General features: G+C 41.4%; 1 protein-coding gene across 2 annotated transcripts in view; it reads right to left on the reverse strand.

Annotated features, from left to right (window-relative positions):
• Window positions 1-11404: 11404 nt before the first annotated feature.
• The window catches only part of anpep.S (alanyl aminopeptidase, membrane S homeolog), a 47600-nt gene continuing 39005 nt past the window's right edge, over window positions 11405-19999 (reverse strand). For both annotated transcript variants that reach the window (XM_041588246.1, XM_018255341.2), the window contains exons 15-21: window positions 19484-19631; window positions 18182-18273; window positions 17449-17559; window positions 17053-17220; window positions 15805-15945; window positions 14220-14301; window positions 11405-12341 (exon numbers count right to left, since the gene is read on the reverse strand). In XM_041588246.1, coding sequence (XP_041444180.1) covers window positions 12180-12341; window positions 14220-14301; window positions 15805-15945; window positions 17053-17220; window positions 17449-17559; window positions 18182-18273; window positions 19484-19631 — 904 coding nt within the window. In that variant the 3' untranslated portion in view covers window positions 11405-12179. The remainder of the gene's footprint in view (window positions 12342-14219; window positions 14302-15804; window positions 15946-17052; window positions 17221-17448; window positions 17560-18181; window positions 18274-19483; window positions 19632-19999) is intronic.

Consider the following 19999-nt stretch of genomic DNA (forward strand, 5'->3'; position numbering starts at 1 on the left):
TGGATGGGGGGTGATGTTGGGACAGGAGCTGACATCATTAGGGAGAGTGGCTGTGGTAGATTCCTGCGCGGGTCCATTTTTTTGGACCCGTACCCGACCCGTACCCGCAACCCGAACCCGAACCCGCAACCCGCAATTTGACCCACTTGGAACCGCTACCCGCACCCGACCCGCATACTTGCTACCTGGACCCGGACCCGCAATTTGACCCGCATGTTCCCGCTACCCGCACCGGAACCGCGGGGATGTCTGTCTGCAGCGCCCCCTACTGGAGGAATTTCAAAAATTACTATTGCAAGGCAATTACATTTTAAAAAGGACATTTTAAAAGAAAATAAAATGGAGAAAGAGGCATATTGGCAGACAATCTTTTCCACATTTATTTAACAACAAATAAGACATTCTGGTTACATTCACATTATTGTCATTGTTGTTGCTGTGTTTGTTAATAAATGTTGAAGTTAGAATTTAAAGTTATTGCTTGGCTGTTTGTTTGATTACACATAAGAGAAAAGAACTACAGGAGAATGGCTGCCGGTGTCTGGTGATGGTGTGACTGTGTGTGGCTTTCTGGCTGCAAGCAGGTTGTTGTTGTGCTGCCTTGGCTTGTTGTGGCAGTATTGAACAGGAACTGGCAAGTAGAAAAATTAATACACCACAGTTACAGTGAGTGAGTGAGACATGAGTCACAGAGTCACACACACACCAAGCAAGGCAGCGCCATATTTCCCCAAAAGATTCTAGATAAAACAAAAAATTACAGTGAACTGAGTGAAGCTCTGACTGAGTCCTGACTATCCTGAGTGAATAGCTACTGCTAGCTAGTGCCATAATTACATAATTACTGGCTTGCCTTGTTGATTCATTAATTGCATGCAACGTGCGCACTGTTTGTTTGCGCCACGCAACACGTCGCACGCACCAGACAGTTCATAAAGAAACAGCCACCCACCCGACCGTCCCCCACTTACACACACAGTCGACTCGGGGGCCCAATTCTATTAGCCAATAGCCGTACCTTGACTTAGGTCTTAGGGCAACGCATTCGCATTCCCAGTAGTCCGCACGCAGCACTCCGCAGCACAGTCAGCAGGGCTTCTCTAGCCACACAACGCCGTAAATGTATCTACGTCTGACTTGCCGTGGTCCTTGCTTGTGGCACTGTTGTGTGCAGAATGTGTGAGTCTGTCTGTCCACTCCGTCCTACTTGTGTGCCGCGTGCCTGGTGTTAAAATGGCGCCATACCTCGTCTCGCAGCCAGACAACAAGACTACCACGCCGTGGGCACGCCCCCCGCCCCAGTGCGCACCAAGAAATTCAGCAGTGCTAAATGCCAATTGGTGGACAATGGCGCGCAGTAGCGCGCGTGTCGTGACATCACTCGCCTCGCTTTCACACAGTCAGGAAAGGAACAGGAAGTGTACGGCTGCCTGGCGCGCCAGCATCATACACAAAGTTAAGCACACAAGTTAAGCAGCCCGGCAGCCAGGGCAGAAAAACCGCTCCAGCCTCCCACATGAACCGGACCCGATCTAGGGGGGCACACCTAATAGGGAGTTGTGACCCGATAACCGACCCGCATTAAAGTTAGGTCATGAGTTCCCGCCCACAATCCTGCCAGATGTCGGGTATTCCGCGGGTACCCGCGGGTACCCGACCCGATGCAGGACTCTAGGCTGTGGTGTTGGGGCAAAGTGATAAAATCTTGGGGTGGGCCGATGACATTGTGGGGCCATGTTATGATGCAGAGATTGGTGGCACCTCTGGTGAGGGAAACAATTTTGGGGTGACAGTTGCCCAGGTGCAGGAGTGTCCAATTAAAGAATCTTAAAAAATGAAACTATGAGGACAGACTAACAGGAGGTGCATATGCAATACATTATTGCACTTTACTTTAGCCATAGAGCCATGTACACAAAGCTGTCAACTTTTAAATGTAACTCTGCAAGGTCATGTGGAACTAAAAATGTCAGGGTTCCATGCAGTGTCGGACTGGCCCACCAAAATGCTAGGAAAACTCCCGGTGGGCCCAGGTGTCAGCGGGCCTCTTGCTTCTAACGATTTGGCCTATATCATGGTCATTCCCTATTTCTTTATGGGAACAAAGAGGCTTAATAATGGAAGAATAGAGTATACTATGTAAAGAAAAGAAACTAGGAGAAAAAAGAGGTTGAGTGAGGAGAGGCGGTATAATAGTTTAGAAAATCGTCCCTCGGCCTATGGTTGTATGGTGGGCCCCTGGCATCCCAGTCCGACACTGGTTCCATGACGTAAGTGTGATGTCTAAGCAAGTGACGTCACGCACATGCACAGAACCTCTGCTGAAGCCACAGAAACAAGCGATCGGTGATCTGCTGACTTCACTGAAATGGTTTGTACATGCGCACATTGTATATTTGCTGGTAAATTGTGGAAAATGGTCAGAAATTGGGGGGAATGTGTTCAATGGATGTGAGATCAGGGAACCCAGCCTAAAATTTGGTAACTCCAGGGTTGGACTGGGCTGGCGGGACGCCAGGAAAACCCATTGGCCCAGACCCACTCCCTGCCCTTGTTGCCTGACCTCCCTCTCTCTGGTCCCGGTTGTGGCAAAAGAAGGTAAAAGGCGCATGGGGGGTGGCTGCGGGGAGGGTTGCCAACTGTTATTAATAGGGAAAAAAGCTAAATATATAGGAAGGATGGTATTTTTTTCCAGAAAAGGTGGCAACTCTAGGTGAGGGGGCTTTGCGGCAGGGATGGGGGCCCTTGAGACAGCAGAACCCCCAATGAGCCCCTCAGTCTGACCCTGGGTAACTCCTGAAAAAATGTAAGCCAGGGGTTGACAGTTCGGTGTCCATCCACTAAGCCATGTCTCTCCCCTATTATTGGACTTGGCCCCTGACCAGCCTCCCTTCCCAGATCATGGTGGTCCTGCTCTATAGTTAAGTTACATTCCCCATTGTTAGTATACACATAATACATGCACTGGCTATATCCACAGCTCTTCACTTCCTGCAACTGCTGCTTTGGGGCCACAATCAATAGACACTGTATCCAGCAGGTGTAACCTTTTCAGGAGACCCACATTGCTCGTTGACACTACTAATCCCTACCGCTAGAGGGCAGAACTACTCCTTAATACGAATGCGAACTATGATGCACTTTCCAATCACAATGTGGCAGCGCAAAAAGCCAACCACTTTTCGAATAGATCGTGAGGTTTATTCAGTCTCGCGATGGCGCCAACGTTTCCTTGGCAACTAATAAACACGCACGGGTTACTATGGTTTTTAGCATTATGTCTTAGCGTTGAATCCTAAACGCCATTCTGTTACGGTTTTTGCTATGGACTATACCAATATCTTTTTTAAATGGGGGGGGGATTGGGTGTGCAGAGTTCTGTTGTTTCCTGTAACTATACAGACCCATTGTATAACCCACTTCCAAAATAAAGATGTCCCTGTCCTGTACAACCAAAATATTATTTACAAATGAACTGAAATATAACATGATATCTGTTGCCTTTTGATTCTGGAATTTGCTTTTTTTTAAAAATTATTTTAGTTCTCTTTTTGTATTAGGGCCCATTTAAAAAGAGGTAAGGTAGATACATATGTTTTTAAGACCATTTTATACTGATAATAATTTCTTGCCGGATATTCTCAAAGATTTTTTGGAAAAAAAGACAAAGGAGAACTTCTAACACAGAAAACGAGCAACCCGAAGAAAAATATATTGAAAAAGGTAAATATTTCAAGGAATACCAGCAGTGCATGCTGTGCTTTGTACTCCATGTTATACAGGTAAAGGCCCCTAAAATTATATGGATCTCCCACCCTGGTATAAACCTGCCAATAAATAGATAAAAATGGCCAGGTTTGCTCCCAGTGCGTGCAATGTTTTGTTTGAATCTGTAAATCTAATCATTTGTCTAATATTTGCTTTTATTTAGTAACTTTACAGGTTAAAGAATCATTTTTGGGATTAAATGGGATCTAACTCCAAAAGGAAAATGTAATATATGCTTCAGCTAGCTGAAATAAGAAACATTCTAAATATAATCCATTATAAATTCTGTACCATTTATGAAATAATCAAGTTACTCTTCCCACGGAGCAACCTGTGTCTCTTCATTCTGTCTTCATGCAGTAGGTGGAGATTTTGATTGACAGTTGGGTCTATTAGGGATTGAACCCTTAAAGGAGATCTAAACCCTAAAGTTAAAAAAACCCTCCAGCGGAGTTCATGGGTGTCATGTTCACCCGCGGTGGTAATCTTCAGAGTGAGACCTGCTCTTCGGCAATATTCGTGAGTTTTGGCGTATGCGCAGTTGTAGTGAAACAGAAAATTGCTCCAACTGAGCATGCGCCAATATGCTGGTCTCATTCCGAAGATTACAGAAGAGAAGAAGATGACTGCCGTGAACTCCACTGGACAGAATCTGCACAGAGGGGTAAATAAAGAGTTAGGGGCATTTGCCTGGGGTAGCAGCTAGGCTGGGGGGGGAGAGGGAGGGGGGTCTATGTAGGGTAGATAGGTAGGGATTTTTTAATTTTAAGGTTTATTTCTCCTTTAACTTAAGTGCTCACTCTTTAAAAATAACCGGCTCTGATGGAAATCCTGTTTCTCTGTGTGCAGGGTGTTTGCAAGAGTCTGTTATTTTGTTACCTTTTGTTTTTGCTGGAGTTGGTTATTTGAGTTATTCTGCTAAGAAAGGGAGCCCCCCTAAAAGACATATTAGACCTACCTGTCAATCAAAATCTGACCCAGGCCTCAGCATGAAGAGTGACAGGTTGTGGAGAGTGAGATTGAAGATTGATTATTTCTTAAATGGTACAGAGTTTTGAATTGATTGTATTTAGAAAGTTTATTATTTCAGTGAGAGAAAACGTATATTAAATATTAATTTCCGCAATAGATCCCCCCTTTAACCTGCTGTCTGTTGTCCTGCCAGGCCTCCGGTATGGGCACAATGTAGTGTATTCATTTTTCTTCCATTCCACTACAGAATGAGCTGTCTATTTCCAAAGATGGATTTCTTCACTTTGGGGATGTGGTGGTTAACCCCAAGAACAGTGAACAGCCACTGAGTAACTCATCTCCCACCTATGGTAACTATGCCCTGTCTGTCAAACCCAATGAAAACGCAGTGTATTCGAAAACACCTTTGGCAGAACCATGTGGAGTCAGTGGCAGCAGAATCCTTTTCAGAAGAATGTATATATTTTAAAAATGCACATACTGTATTTGGTGAACATCTGATCAATGATACACAAACTATTTCAGGCAGTTTTGTACTTAGCCTCATATTTGCATTTTTTAAATGCCTTTATCACCTTTTATTCTCAATAAGCAGTAAACCTTACAGCAAAAAATATGCAAAATGAATGTCGGAAACTGACTAAATTAAAGGGGTTGTTCACCTTCCAAACACTTTTTTCAATTCAGTTGTTTTTAGATTGTTCCCCAGAAATAAAGTCTTTTTTCAATTACTTTCCATTATTTATTTTTTACGTTTTTTCCAAAATCTAAGCTTAAAGTTTAATGTTCTTGTCTCTCTCTGGTGTTAGAGTCTGGCAGCTCAGTAATTCAGGCGCAGACTCTAAACTGTTACAATTTTGCCACATTTAGTTGATACATTTCTCAGCAGCATCTCTGGAGTATTAGAAACTATTGTATCAATTCTAACAGCTGCCTGTAATGAAACCCAGAGATTTTGCTCAGCAGGGACAAAGATAACAAATGTAACAACTAAATGTATCCATTTAGTTTACAGGATCGGCGCCCCCCCCCTCCCAGAGCTGCTTCAGAAGGAGAGAATTTACACTTTACACTTCAATATTAGAAAAACCGTCACACATAGAAAATAGAAAGTAATTGGAAAAAGTCGTTATTTCTGGTGATCTATCTGAGACCAACTAGTTGTTTGAAGGTGAACAACCCCTTTAAGAAAAAGTAGAGCAGCAAATGCCCAGTTTATATACTCTTTATTTACATGTTTTACATTAAGCTATGTGCATTTGTTCTGTGTAATACTTTACATTTTTAAAAGGGTAGTTTAAAGTCCAATTAGATTTTATTATGATGTGGTTTTCTAGGACAATTTCCTGTTGGTCTTTGGATTTTGAATGAGTTTGCTTTTTGTTCAGCAACTCTCCAGTTTGAAATTCCAGAATCTATCTGTGTGCGCACATGAAATGGCAGCATGTTAAATGCTAGATACCAAAGCATGAGACATACTGTAGCTATATCTGTGGAACCAGAAAATGCCTTAATGTGACATTAGCCTAAATGGCAGTCTTTATAGAAGAATTCCTTTATACAAGAATTCCTTGTTTTTTCCTATGGCCATGCAGAGACATGCCATAAGTATATTCCCCTATAGTTATACTAAGCACAGTTCAACTGGAAAATATGAGTGTTTAATGGCCCTTTAACTTATAAGACAGAATTGCTTCTCCTTTAACATTTGCCCCTTGAAATAGCTTTTTTTCACTAATAATTTACAGCTGGTCCATTCTTCTCACAAAGTCATAATTTACAATTTTCATTTGCCAACAGTGTGGATGGCAGTGATCTCGGAGATCCTATACACTATGGGCAGAACTTTTCTCTAAGAAGCACAGAAGGCTTTATGAGTCACCTAAGTAAGTTATACAGTATGTTTGGACATTCCTATTTGTCCCCCTGCGTCTCTTTTCCTCCCACTCATGGTGAAACAATTACCCCCTTCACACAGCCCCTTCTGTTAGATTAGTTTTATCCCCCAAAAAGTGAGGGAAATGATTTAATTTTGCTAGTCATCCAACTGGCTTTCTCAATTCAGATATGATTCCATATTGAAAAAATTGGGTGGAGGCATTGTATTTGGGTATTTGTCCCATTGCCTTTTTTTGACTTAGTGCTTTCTGGAACTCTGAGCTTAGTTGAATTATTGCTTTACCTGCGCTTTCCAGTTGTATATAACCCGTGACCAGAAGACCTTTCTGAAAAGCAGCAATAAGTCTTATTAACAAGAGATTAGTTTAACAGACCAACTGTCCTGTCAGAACTGCTGGCAATTCATTTACTTGGACCCTCAGCTGCGACTTGAAAATGAAGGCTTTCCAGTACCGGTATGTATTGCGGTTTGTGGCTTCCTATCTCATGAAGTGAATAGGGTGCACATTGGGGTACAGATATCAAATAAGAAAATGCTTGCCACAGTTTACCAGACAAAAAAAATCACAGCTCTCTGAAGTTAGGGGCATATTTTACAAGGGGTGGAAGTGAGAGTTCACAGTATGCATTTAAAATCCTATAAAAGCAAAAAGAGAGCAGTGAAATGTCACTCTTGCAAAGGACTTAAAGGTAAAAGTTATTTTCTGTATTACAGGTTATTGTTAAAGGCAAGCTTATACAGCAGATGTTTTACCCACATTTGCTATTGAGCACTGATGCGTATCATACCAAGCATTCATATCTCTAATATGCATTGGTGTAATATAAAATTGTCACTTACAGTATTTCTTCTTTTCTTTATTTTTCTTTCTTTTAAAGGCAAACACTAAATTACTTATAGTTCACAGCAAAACCAATCAGTGCTTGGCTGTCTTAAGGAAACATGTCCTGTGGTAAGTAATGCAATATTACTTGATTATTAGGTACTGTTTACCCTGTGCTGCCCAGGTCTCTTGATCTGTGTTGAAACAAATATATGAAGTAGTGATGTGCGAGTCGGGATTTCCCCGACCCTAACCCGCCCTCCCTTGGCCCGCATCCGCACTTCCGGGCTGCTGTTATAGACCCGCGCCGGGACAGGGCAAGCAGGCGCATCGTCTATAAAAGACGGAAGCTGGCATTTGACGGTGGCGGGCGGGGAGCGCAGGAGAAGAGCTCAACCTGCACCCGCCACCCACTAATAAGTGTGTGAGGTTGGCCAAACCCGCGGGTCCTGCGGGTATCAGGTCAGCCCGCACATCACTTATATGAAGCTATTGCTATCCATGCTATGTACCTTATATACAGTCTGAATGGTAGCAGAGCCGAATACTCAATCTACTTGTAGAGATCAGGTATGATTGCAAATGAGGAGGTTGCCAAACAAATGCCCTTAGAAATACTACTATGTGGTTGGGAATTATGTGCACCAGTTAGGGTTGCCACCTGTTTGGTTTTGACCCTTTCAGCCTTCTGAAACCTGGACAATAACCTGGCCAATATATGGAAAATATTGAAATACTAAGATGCTCACCTCAGCATGGCTTAGTTATTATCAAGTGCATTTAATTTCTTATTATAACAGCAGCAAATCAATCAAAAATAAGAAATTGTTTTCTAAATTACCATTGCTGTATTTCAGAGCTTTCTGGATAACTGATTTCTGTATAATAAATCCCATACCAGAAATTAAAGGACTGGGTTTACTCATTAGGCAGAATAAAGATAGAGATCAGGTATTCAAAGGGATATCTGTTCAAAACATTCTGTCTGGACAGAAATCCAGCCAGTTGCATTTAAGTAATGCAAAAATCCCGCCCTGGTCTCATAACTTCACAGCCATCATTGTGTCCCCTTCTGATGTCATCATGGCCACCCTTACATCAGAGCCCCATCCGCAATGCTATCTGCCCTGTCCATTTTGTTTGGGTTTTTCCACCTGGCATAGATGGCAACCCTAGCGCCAGTATTCAGGCCCATCACTGCAAGAAAGCTTCCATCTGGCCATCTGGGTCATTGGCTGCCCGTGGAACCAATATCTTAGTATGAAGATATCATGATTTTCTGTTTATTCTGGGACAGCCTAGAGCAGGGACAGGTCACATATCACATTTCCCAATGAGCATATATATTTTTTTAAATACAAACGTTGATGTAATGACCAATTTGTATTGCCCTTCAGAACATTATTTGGCAAAGAATGTGAGGTCACTGCCCATACTTTCTTAAATGGGCACAAATGTGAAGAGAACGAAAACCACTGGATTGTAGTGATGGGATCCTAGCAGTCCTAGTGATGGGATGAGCTCTATGTTTGACTGACCTGCACCCAGTGACCACCTGCATTAAGAAATATCACTCATTATCATTAAAATATATCTGTGACTGGATAACTGTGTGTTTATTTATTTGGTTCAGGGTGGAACAGTGGTTGGTACTAGGCCCTTGATTTTTATGTTCTCCCTATGTCTGCGTGAGGTTTATGTTCTCCCTATGTCTGCGTGAGGTTTATGTTCTCCCTATGTCTGCGTGAGGTTTATGTTCTCCCTATGTCTTCGTGAGTTTCTGGTGGGATTTTGGATTCCTCCCATAGTGCAAATACATAACGGCAGGTTAAATGGATGACATAAGTGTGTTGTGTGAAGGTGGGAACATGGGGTACACGCTCCACTGGGGCAGGGACTGAGGGGAATGATGAATAATGTCTGTAAAGGGCTGTGTAAATGTGTGGCACTATATCAATACAGACCAATAATTATACAGCTTTACAATGCTCAAGAGCAGATGTAATGATCAATATAAATACTAGATGGCAGACCCTGACAATACTTTACTACTTACAGTGTCAACCCTGAGCCTCCAGCGCTAGGACACGAGCAGCCATGATGTGCTTAGCACATGAACATAATGCACTTCTGACGTCACGTGCATGCGCTTTATGAGCTAGTCTTGGCATTCACTCATTATTTGCATGCATGTGCCCCCACATGGCGCTTGTACCGGGAGCTCCATCCCGGGGTGGGTGGCTTTGCGCTGGCAGGGTGCAATATTTAAAAACTACCCCCAACTAAAGTGCAGTCTCTATTAGTCTGCACCTTTGGTTGGGGATAATATTTTTGGCCATCAGGTGCCCTTTAAAGGAGAAGTAAAGCTTAAAGGAAAACTATACCCCCAAAATGAATACTTAAGCAACAGACAGTTTATATCAAATTGAATGACATATTAAAGAATCTTACCAAACTGGAATATATATTTACATAAATATTGCCCTTTTACATCTCTTGCCTTGAACCACCATTTCGTGACTCCATCTGTGCTGCCTCAGAGACTTTAATCAATGGGATCACTTATGATTCTTCTTTTCTGTGGCCCAACAGGCATTTGGAACCACTTCCTTAGTATCACTAAGATTAAGAAACCATACATCCTTGCCTGCCTATGGCAAGACATAAAGGGCTAGTGCTCTTTCTTTTTAGGATCATGTAATAAATGTGTGTGTGAAGCCATAGACAAAAATGGACAAATTGACTTTACTACTTTAAAATGTAAAGATAAAGTTGGCAAATGGTTTGCAATAAATGTGCTCACTGTGCTGATAGAAAGCGTTCATAGTTTGCAGCGTGGGAGGTAGCGATATTCATTAACCATGATGTTCCCTGAGTGGGATAGCAACTAGGATTACAGTTGCCTGGCAGAGCAGTGGACTTAAGGTGGCAATACACGGGCCGATAAAAGCTGCAGACAGAACGAGTCGGCAGCTTATTGGCCCGTGTATGGGGGCCCTGACGGGCTTCCCCGATCGAGATCGGCCAGATCTCGATCGGATGGGACTAAAAATCCCGTCGGATCGCGGCCGCATCTGTTCGTTGATGCGGTCCCGCGATCCGACCGCCCGTTCCCATTCGCTAGGATCCGATCGTTGGGCCCTAGGGCCCATGATCGGATCAGCCCGATATTGCCCAGGTGGGCATATCAGAGGGAGATCTGCTTGTTTGGCGACATCGCCAAACGAGCGGATCTCTCCATGTATGGCCACCTTTACTCCTTGCTAACAATCAATCTAAGATCAGCATGGAAGTGCTTCTTTACAAATACAGTGAGCAATAATAAATTGTGTCCACCCAGCGCCGATCCGCGCCTTTATGCCGCCTGAGGCGGCCTTCCGTTGCCGCCCCGACCCCTCCTCACGGCGCTCACATTTTCTGCGCAGGAGGGGGTCGGGGCGCTGCACGACGCTAGTGCAGAGAGCGCAATTGCTCTCTGCACTAGAAGAGCCGAATTTCCTGGTTGAAAACCGGAAATTCGGCTCTTAGTTACCAGGAGCGCCCCTGTGTCCACCCCTACTTGTACAATTCCCCAATAAGTTTGAAAATTGGTACCTGAACCTGTAACCTCCATTACCAAAAACACTGTTTCCTCTTCTGGTCCCATGGCCAGAACAGGCAGTTGCAACCTCCTTCAATATTGCCATTATTGACCACCTGGCACACTCCAGTTTTTTCTGTGAATGCAAGCTGCCCAAGGGAGCCCTTGAATTTCCAGCAGGACAAGAGGAGCACATTGTCAATTAATATTTGTTCTATAAAATTATTTCCTACATTCAACCTGTGGGTCAGTCATATATCCCAATCCTGAACCTATGTATAGCCGTCTGATCTGATCGTCCCTTGTTCGAGTATGGAAACTGAAATACTATAATAACATCAATCAGATATTCCAGAGTCACTTTCTTTTCTCCATATCCATTTTTATTCTTGGATTTTGCGCAACAAGATATGGACACTTAATTGCATTTCCCAGGTACTTCATTTAGCATTGTATGAAAAGTCTATACTTTATTATTTACAAAAAGATTTACACAGAGATCGGAAAACTATAAATAAATGGTCCAAGTTATTTGCCCCTTTGGATTATTGTCATACGTAGCATTTTGTTGTTCACCTTGGACAGGAGTGTGTTATCCAATAATGGTGTCTGTGTGTTAAGCAATGCTTATTAATTAGAATAGGAAGGGATAGCAGAGGAAAGTCTAAATGAGAAAGTTGAGGTGACAAGATGTGTAATGTGAGTTTAAGGCAATTCAAGTGAAGTTTAAGGTTTCCAGCATCTGTAAACTACTGACTCATGGGAGAAGCTGGCAGTGGTCATATACAGAAGCTGAAGGCCTGCAATTGGACATGGACCCTTTTAAGGTGAAACTAAACAACAAAACCCTGAGCAGCACAGCAAAGTCGATTTCTTACCATCGTTGATTAAAGCCTTTCCTATCAGATTGTATATCAGTATATTAGCTTCCCAGTCTCTACTAAAAGTTCATTCATAGAAGCCCATGAATATGGGAATATAGTTATGTGCAAAAGTAGCAGGTGTCAGAATTGGGCAAGGTATATCTCATCTATGCAGCATGTCAGGAGTTAAGGCATCTGGCTCACAGTGTGACAATCTATTGGAGAGAAGAAACCATTCCAACAGGGGGCAGCGCACGTTTGAAGCCTTGGCTTTCACACGGACTTCCTTACTGCATCCTCAAACCATTTCTTTACTGCCGCTTTGTTCTCATTTACCCAATTAATGTTTGCTTTGGTTTTTTCAATGGATTGTTCCAAAGCCTGTGATGCTGTTCCAAAGCCAGGATTCTGGTTGTCAGTCTTAAACTTCAATAGCTAGAGAAGAAGCAGAGTAGAACACATAACGAGTTCATTAATATTGACAGGTTTCTTGTTATACTTTTTTATCCTAAAACTCATAATATCTGTTATTACCCTAATTAACTTATCATCATCATCATATCATTATCATATAGTTAACCATGTTAAAAAAAAAATCAGATTATCGTGTTTTATTTTTTTAAGATTTTCTTTTAAAAATGTTTTACATAACTGCACTTCAAATGTCTGCCTTATCCAGTGTAATGGTGTAAATGTCCAAGTCCAGAACCAACAATATATCTGACTTGGCCTAGGGCCCTTTACAAATCCCAGGAACCCCATTGGCTCTTTGGTGGCTCTGCACAGGTCCTTATGAAGATTGTTTGGTTGGGGACATAGATCCCCTGGTTTATTGACCTCTCCAGGCAACTGAATGTTGCTTTGTATTCTAGCTTATCTCTCTATTTATTGATCATGCCATGCTCAGTGGTGGATTAATAATAAGTGAGGCCCCTAGGCTATCCCTTTTTCCCTGCCCCCCTCTGGTCCTGCCCACCGCTCCATCCCCGTCCCGGCCCTTTCTCCGTGCAGAACGCAGACAGAGTGCACAAGGCCGGATCGGGTCAAAGGGGGGCAGAAGCGCTAGTGCATTGAGGGCAATTGCGTTAAAACCCGGAAGTTCAGCTCTTAAAGTTACAAGAGGTGGCATTTTGCTGCCCCTTGTAACTGGCAGCTCGCCTTGTCTCATGGCAGGAGCGGCCCTGCCTCCAGCAGTGGAACATGATGGGGAACTCGTGAGTCGAATCTCATTTGTGCCTCCGCATGGGCCCCCTTAGCACTGTGGGCCCCTAGGCTATAGCCTAGGCATTAATCCGCCCCTGGCCATTGTTCCTCGACAACAGAATGTATTTAAAGGAATACTGACACCAGAAAATAACCTTTTTTTGCATTTGTCATAACATTGTTTCTTAATGTTATTTATAATTTTGCCATAAAAGTATTTGCCTGATGCTTTTACATTACCTTTCTTACTCCCGTGTTTCTCTATGACGGGGTTGCCATATTTGTACAGCAGGAGTCTGTTAGCATTAGAAACCTTAACTGACAGGTTACAGTTGACAAGAAGGGACAGTCAGGTTTAGGAACTTTAAGTAACAATTACTTACAAAATCAGAACTATCAGAGAAAAACGATCAACATGACCAATAGGCAAATTTTCATGTAGATTAATATTTTGAAAAGAACATTTTTAGTGTCAGTATGACTTTAAGTATAGTATTTCTTTTATTCACCTGATTATTGTGATGTCACAAACTGGCAAATAGGGACCCATAGCAGCTTATTAGAGCAATGAACTGGGAACCATGGCAAAGCAGTGCATATTTTTAGGAAAAATCACCAGAAAAGCACTTTTTTTGGTGTCTCTCATAGACAGCAATGCAGGATGATGTGGGAGCAATCACACACACATATCCAAAATTGCATTTAAGTGCTTTACAGCAATGCTGAAACTAAACATTTTATTTTCAAAATATTCATCTACGTTAAAAGTTACCTATAGGTCAAGTTGTTAATTTTTTGCTAAAAGTTCTGCTTATGTAAGTAATTGTTATCTGAAGTTCCTAACCTTGACTGTTTTGCCAACCTGACTGTCACTTCTTAACCTGTCAGTAAGAGTTTCTAACACTAATAGAATCCTGCTGCACAAATATAGCAGCCCCCTCATAGAGGAACAGGGTAGGAAGGTAATGTAAAAGCATCAGGCAAATACTTGTATGGCAAAATTATAAATAGCATTCAAAGACAGTGTTATGATACATATATAAAATTTTTATTTTCTGGTGTCACTATCTCGTAACAGTTGGCCCAGACAAAGCATTTATGAGCACTCACCTGCTTCAATTCAAAATCAGTAGAGAATCTCCGTGTCACCCTCTCAATCAAGTTCCCAAAAGAGAAAGAGGACTCTCCAAACCTGATTGTAGGAAATAGAAGACATTACTCAAGTGTGTTTGTGCCCATGCTTGATTTTTAGTAGTTATATGTTATGCTTACATATACTGTAACTATTTTAAAGACTTATATAATGTAGTTTCTCACAGCAAATATCTAAATAACCGTCAACTGCCTGGTGTTTTGGCTTAGCATTGTGTCAGAGGGCAGTTAGACCAATCAGGCAAGAAGCACATATAAAGCAATAGACCAGTTTTAATGATATTATTGCTGGTATAATGCTGGCAAACCCTTCTCAATTATAGCAACTCAATGCTGTGTTTCTCAGAGATATGCATGTCATTAGTAACAGAGGCTATTGCTTTAAGGTCAGCAGTGGAGGCAGAATTTACACTGCCCAGGGCTTCTGAACAAGAGAAAGCATATTTCAGTCATATACTATATGCAGTGCTCATGGACAAATCCACACTTGCTTGATGAGTGCTCCAACAATGACACATCATAGCTAAATACATGCAGAAAGGCAGGTCTCATTATACTTTACCAAAAGGTTGTGGCTTTTCATACTGTTCTCTGCTAAGGCCAAACAGTTACAGGTGATTACAGATGGATAGAGAATACAGTAGCTGTACACAGTGGGAAGAGGCGAGTAAGTAAAGGTGGCCATACATGGAGAGATCCGCTCGTTTGGCAATGTCGCCAAACGAGTGGATCTCCCTCAGATATGCCCACTTTGAGGTGGGCAATATCGGGCTGATCTGATGGGATCCTAGGGAACGGGCGGTCGGATTGCGGGACCGCATCAACGAACAGATGCAGCCGCGATCCGACGGGATTTTTAGTCCCATCCGATCGAGATCTGGCTGACTTTCGGCCAGATCTCGATCGGGGAAGCCCGTCGTGGGGCCCCATACACGGGCCAATAAGCTGCCGACTCGTTCTGTCTGCAGCTTTTATCGGCCCGTGTATGGCCACCTCAAGTCCCACGTGTGCCTGTGTATTGGGATATTCTCTTTATATCTGCAGGCAACTGCTAAATTAATGGTTAACAGTCAGTTGTCCACAAACCCAGATTGGGGCAGCTGTATGTTACAAATATGGCTGAATGACACAGAGAATATCCATTCTGCCAGGGGTAAAGCAGCTTTTTTTCACAGGCTTTATCTTAGAACAAATGTTCCCATTTCTTTGCATTTTAGACAACGTCACTATTAGTTGACTTGCTTGGAAAATGTGGGTTACATACCCCATGTGTGTGAGAAGAGCAAAATTAATGGTGGTGTAATAATTAACTCCATGAAACTAATTGTGCGCATTTCATTTTCTAAGCTGACATGGTGCTGCCAACTCAAGATGCATATTCAATAATACCTATATTCTGGCATGTATACAGTATGTGATTTAAAAAAAATTAAAGGCAACTGCTTTATGTGGTAAAATGAAGATTGGGGGATAAATTCACCAACTTGTCCTTTGACAGCCTTTACCTGTAGCCATATTGTTCCTTAGCAGAAGAGATACTTACATAGAAAAGAGTGTCTTCCAATTGGCTCTAACAAAGTCCCAGGCTAGACTTTGTCCAATGGGGTTATTTACAACACTGCTGATGGTGGAGATTGCGTCTTGTCTGCGAATCTTCGTTGAATCCAGTGAGTATTCCAGCAGCCTGTAACAAACAGTAAAAAATTATAAAAGGGATCTAATTCTGTTTTAGAGGCTTCTCAGATATTAACAGGTTTAGACTGCATAATTAGTTAACCATATGTTTGTATTAGTTGAATAACTATCTTATTGAACCTATTTTGGATATTTAAATATTGCATATTCCTGAGAGCTACTGTATATGTGAATATAGCATATATAAATATATATATATATATTGTTTATCTACCATTATTTTTTATTGATACGACTGAGCATAAAGTATGAGTTTATTTATTCAATAATTTACAATGAATCCTTATTAGAGGTAAAACAATCCTATTGGGTTTATTTAATGTTTCAAATACAGTAATTTTGAGTAGGCGAGTAGACGTTTGAGTAAAATATATAGTTATCCAAATTCCTTAAATATTCCTAGTCCAGAAAACACTAGGTGCCAAGCATTCTCAATAATAGGTCCCACACCTGTATTTGCCTTTATACGCTGCCCTGATGCTCAGCTGTCATGTTGTTCATACAGTCATATGAAAAAGTTTGGGAACCCCTCTCAGCCTGAATAATAATTTACTCCACTCTCAACAAAAAAGATAACAGTTAAATGTCAAAACCTGGCTGTGCATTGTAATTTTGCTAATTTGAATGCATGTGACTGCTCAATACTGATTACTGGCAACACCATATTGGTTGGATTAGCTTTTGAAGCCTTGAACTTAATAGGCAGGTGTATCCAATAATGAGAAACAATATTTAGGGTGGCCATTTGCAAGTTGTGCTTCTGTTTGACTCTCCTTTGAAGAGTGACAGCATGGGATCCTCAAAGCAACTCTCAAAAGATCTGAAAACAAAGATTGTTCAGTATCATGGTTTAGGGGAAGGCTACAAAAAGCTATCTCAGAGGTTTAAACTGTCAGTTTCAAGTGTAAGGAATGTAATCAGGAAATGGAAGTCCACAGGCACAGTTGCTGTAAAACCCAGGTCTGGCAGGCCAAGAAAATATAGGAGCGCCATATGTGGAGGATTGTGAGAATGGTTACATGTAGAAAGCACTGCAATTTTTCTTCTAGTCCCTATTCAGTATTATATATATATATATTTATATTCCAGTGCCTACCTGTTGAGGATCCAGGGCTCCTTGCTGCAGGCTAGAGCTGTTCTTAGTTTGTCTGCTTCTTGTGCAATATCGGTCTGCTTTAATTTCTCCCACACGAAATCCCACTCCAATTCGCCTCCCTGTGCTATAGCAGTGCAGTAAACGTTTGTCCTCAGATTCGGATGGATGCTTTTATAGGAATGAGAAACGTTAGTTAGACAGAGAAGCTGTGATAATAATGTAATGTACAGAAAGTTAGTTAATTTGCAAAGGTGATTTTGTAATCCCGTTTTCCCAATCCCTCCTCTGCATTTAATATAGAACGAGCATAAATCAGTTCCTAGGCTTTCAGCAGTAGACAAAGTAGAACATTTTAAAGTTTAAAAAGTTACATTTTTCTATGGGAAGCATCCTTACTTGTTTGTTGAATTGGAGGCCATCCATGCATTGAAGAGATCCGAGGCAAGCTTTAAGCATTCTTCTACGTCATAGCTACAGGCAATGCTGAGAGCATTTATTTCACAGTACCTAAACAAGGAATACTATCAGCAAAAAATGCATGAACTCACCCAATCCATTTCTAAAAAAAAAGTTTGATTTGCTCTCTCGCTTGTTGGGGGAAACATTCTATCTATGATAGGTGCCCTTTCAGCAAATAATTGCAGTTGGAAGGTTGCACAACATTATCTAAAAAAATATTTTGTGTTTAACCAGTTTTATAGCAGCAAGGGCATTGCAAAGATGCAAACTACAAATAAGTGTTTTTTAATACACAAAAGCTACAAATACAAACAGAAAAATATATTTTATAAATATATATAAATCAGGATATTATAAGTTACCCTGGAACTCCGTGATCCATGTAAAAGAACTAAATCCTTAAAAAGTACTTCAATTCTAGGGGGTACTTTATTCTTATTTATAATAACTTAGCATTTCACTGACAGCAAAAGGAATACAAGTCCATAGATGAACATCCCTGTTATATTATTATATTAAACTAGATCATCTGCACCCCTCCCCTCATACCCAGTTTATACACAGCCACGGTATACAGTAAAGGGACAGAATCTGGCTTTGTGGCTATATCATTACTGAACATTGCAACCAAGACATTATCCATACTTAGGTAGTTATTATCCATACTTACTGATCAGTGAGAGATACTGGTCGTGTTGACCAGTTGCCTGTCACTTGCGCAAAATAATCAAACAATGGCTTGACTTGCTTTTTCATGTATTTCTGTAGAGATAAATAAATCGGAGAGATTGTTATTTACTGATTGATGGAAGATAATGTGTTTTCTTGGGGGGGGGCAGATAAAGTTCTTAGTGGGTTATGTATTAAAAGGCATTAATAATAATAACCACATAGACCTCTATGTGATTTTTAGCAGCGGGGACGCTGCAGACAGAGCACCCGACTGGAGCAGCAAAAGGGAGTGTAAACTGGAGCGGCCCCTTTTGATCGAGTTATTAATAATAATAACGTGTATTTTTAGAACACCAACATATCTTTCAGTAAAAATAAAATAGTAAAACAGTAAAATAAATGTGTTTATACAAATAACAGAATTACATACATAGTGACCAGTAACTAATACAAAAGGTAAAGAGGGGCCTGCCCAAAAGAGCTTACAATCTAAAAGGAAGCATTTACTGGTAACCTGTTAAAAAAAACATCTTATTGGCTGCTATGGGTTATTGCACCAGGGCAAATGTAGTGACTTTTATACAAGTGAGGTTAAATATATTCACTGTGCATTTTCAATGAAATGTATATTCAGGACATGTGTGTGCAAAAAAAAAAACATTACCCCCCCCTCAAGGCATAATTTTTTTCCTGGTGCAGTAACCCATAGTAACTACTTAGATGTTTGCTTTTAAACAGCAAACAAAATGCTACCTGTTGATTGGTTGATGACTAGACCTGCATCAAACGTTTCATCTTTCATTACATAATCCCACAGAGGGCAATGCTGTTCCAGGTTTAAAGACATAACAACAGAGGAAACAGTCTCTTTGCCTGCCTGGGGGTTGCAGCTTTATGTTTGCAAAACAGATTATCTTCCCAGAGTTTCATATTTGTGTTAGAATATTAAAATATAGCACAATTGAAGAATGGTTTTAGTTATTACTTAATGCTCCCTCTTAGATTCTCCTATATCACTAAAGAGAAGATATTTAGATATTTGGTCACCCAGATAATGGATTTTATTGGGTTGATCCAATCTTTTGGCCCTTGGGCCATACCAGCGATCTACACAAGGTTGTCACCTGTCCAGTTTTGAACCAGACAGTCAACTTTGTGCACAGCCTGCCCAGATTTCAGAAGTTTTCCTCGGTGCAGCTTTGATATTTTCCTTCTTAAATATCCTCCAATTTGGGAAAAAAGCTGCTGCAGCACAGGTGGGACAATACGCAAACACCAAAGCATAATAGTGGGTTCTGACCTTCATTGATCCAAAAGTTTCTGTTCGATCAAACATCTGTGTAAAGTAACTGAGACCGCTCAGAGCTGCTTGCCATGGCATGTACTCTCTATCTGCAGAGATATATTTAGTGGTATCCAGTGCTGTTGTTATGCCTAGTTGTTTTGCCCTGAAACATAAAGCATACAACTGAAGTCAATAAGAGTGTTTGTATGTTCCAATTATAATTGAATAATTATATTTCAGTTATCTTTGAATAAAGTCTAATACAAGAGGGCTCAGATACCAAATGCAAAAAAACATGCATTCTCTGTTTACTCACGGGCGATCCTGGTCATTTTGCCACCTGAGGCGACCTTCCTTTTGCCCCACCCTTTCCCACGGCACTCACCTCTTCAGCACCGGAGGGGTCGGGGACAGTCCATGTCACACTGGAGGGGTCGGAGAGGTCCATGTTGAAATTCGTTGAAAAGCAGAAATTCACCTCTTCGTTACCAGGAGCGGCATTTTTGACACCCTGGTAACCAGGGGGGTACT

The sequence above is a fragment of the Xenopus laevis genome, chromosome 3S (genome assembly GCF_017654675.1).
Source record: "Xenopus laevis strain J_2021 chromosome 3S, Xenopus_laevis_v10.1, whole genome shotgun sequence".
NCBI classification, from domain to species: domain Eukaryota; kingdom Metazoa; phylum Chordata; class Amphibia; order Anura; family Pipidae; genus Xenopus; species Xenopus laevis.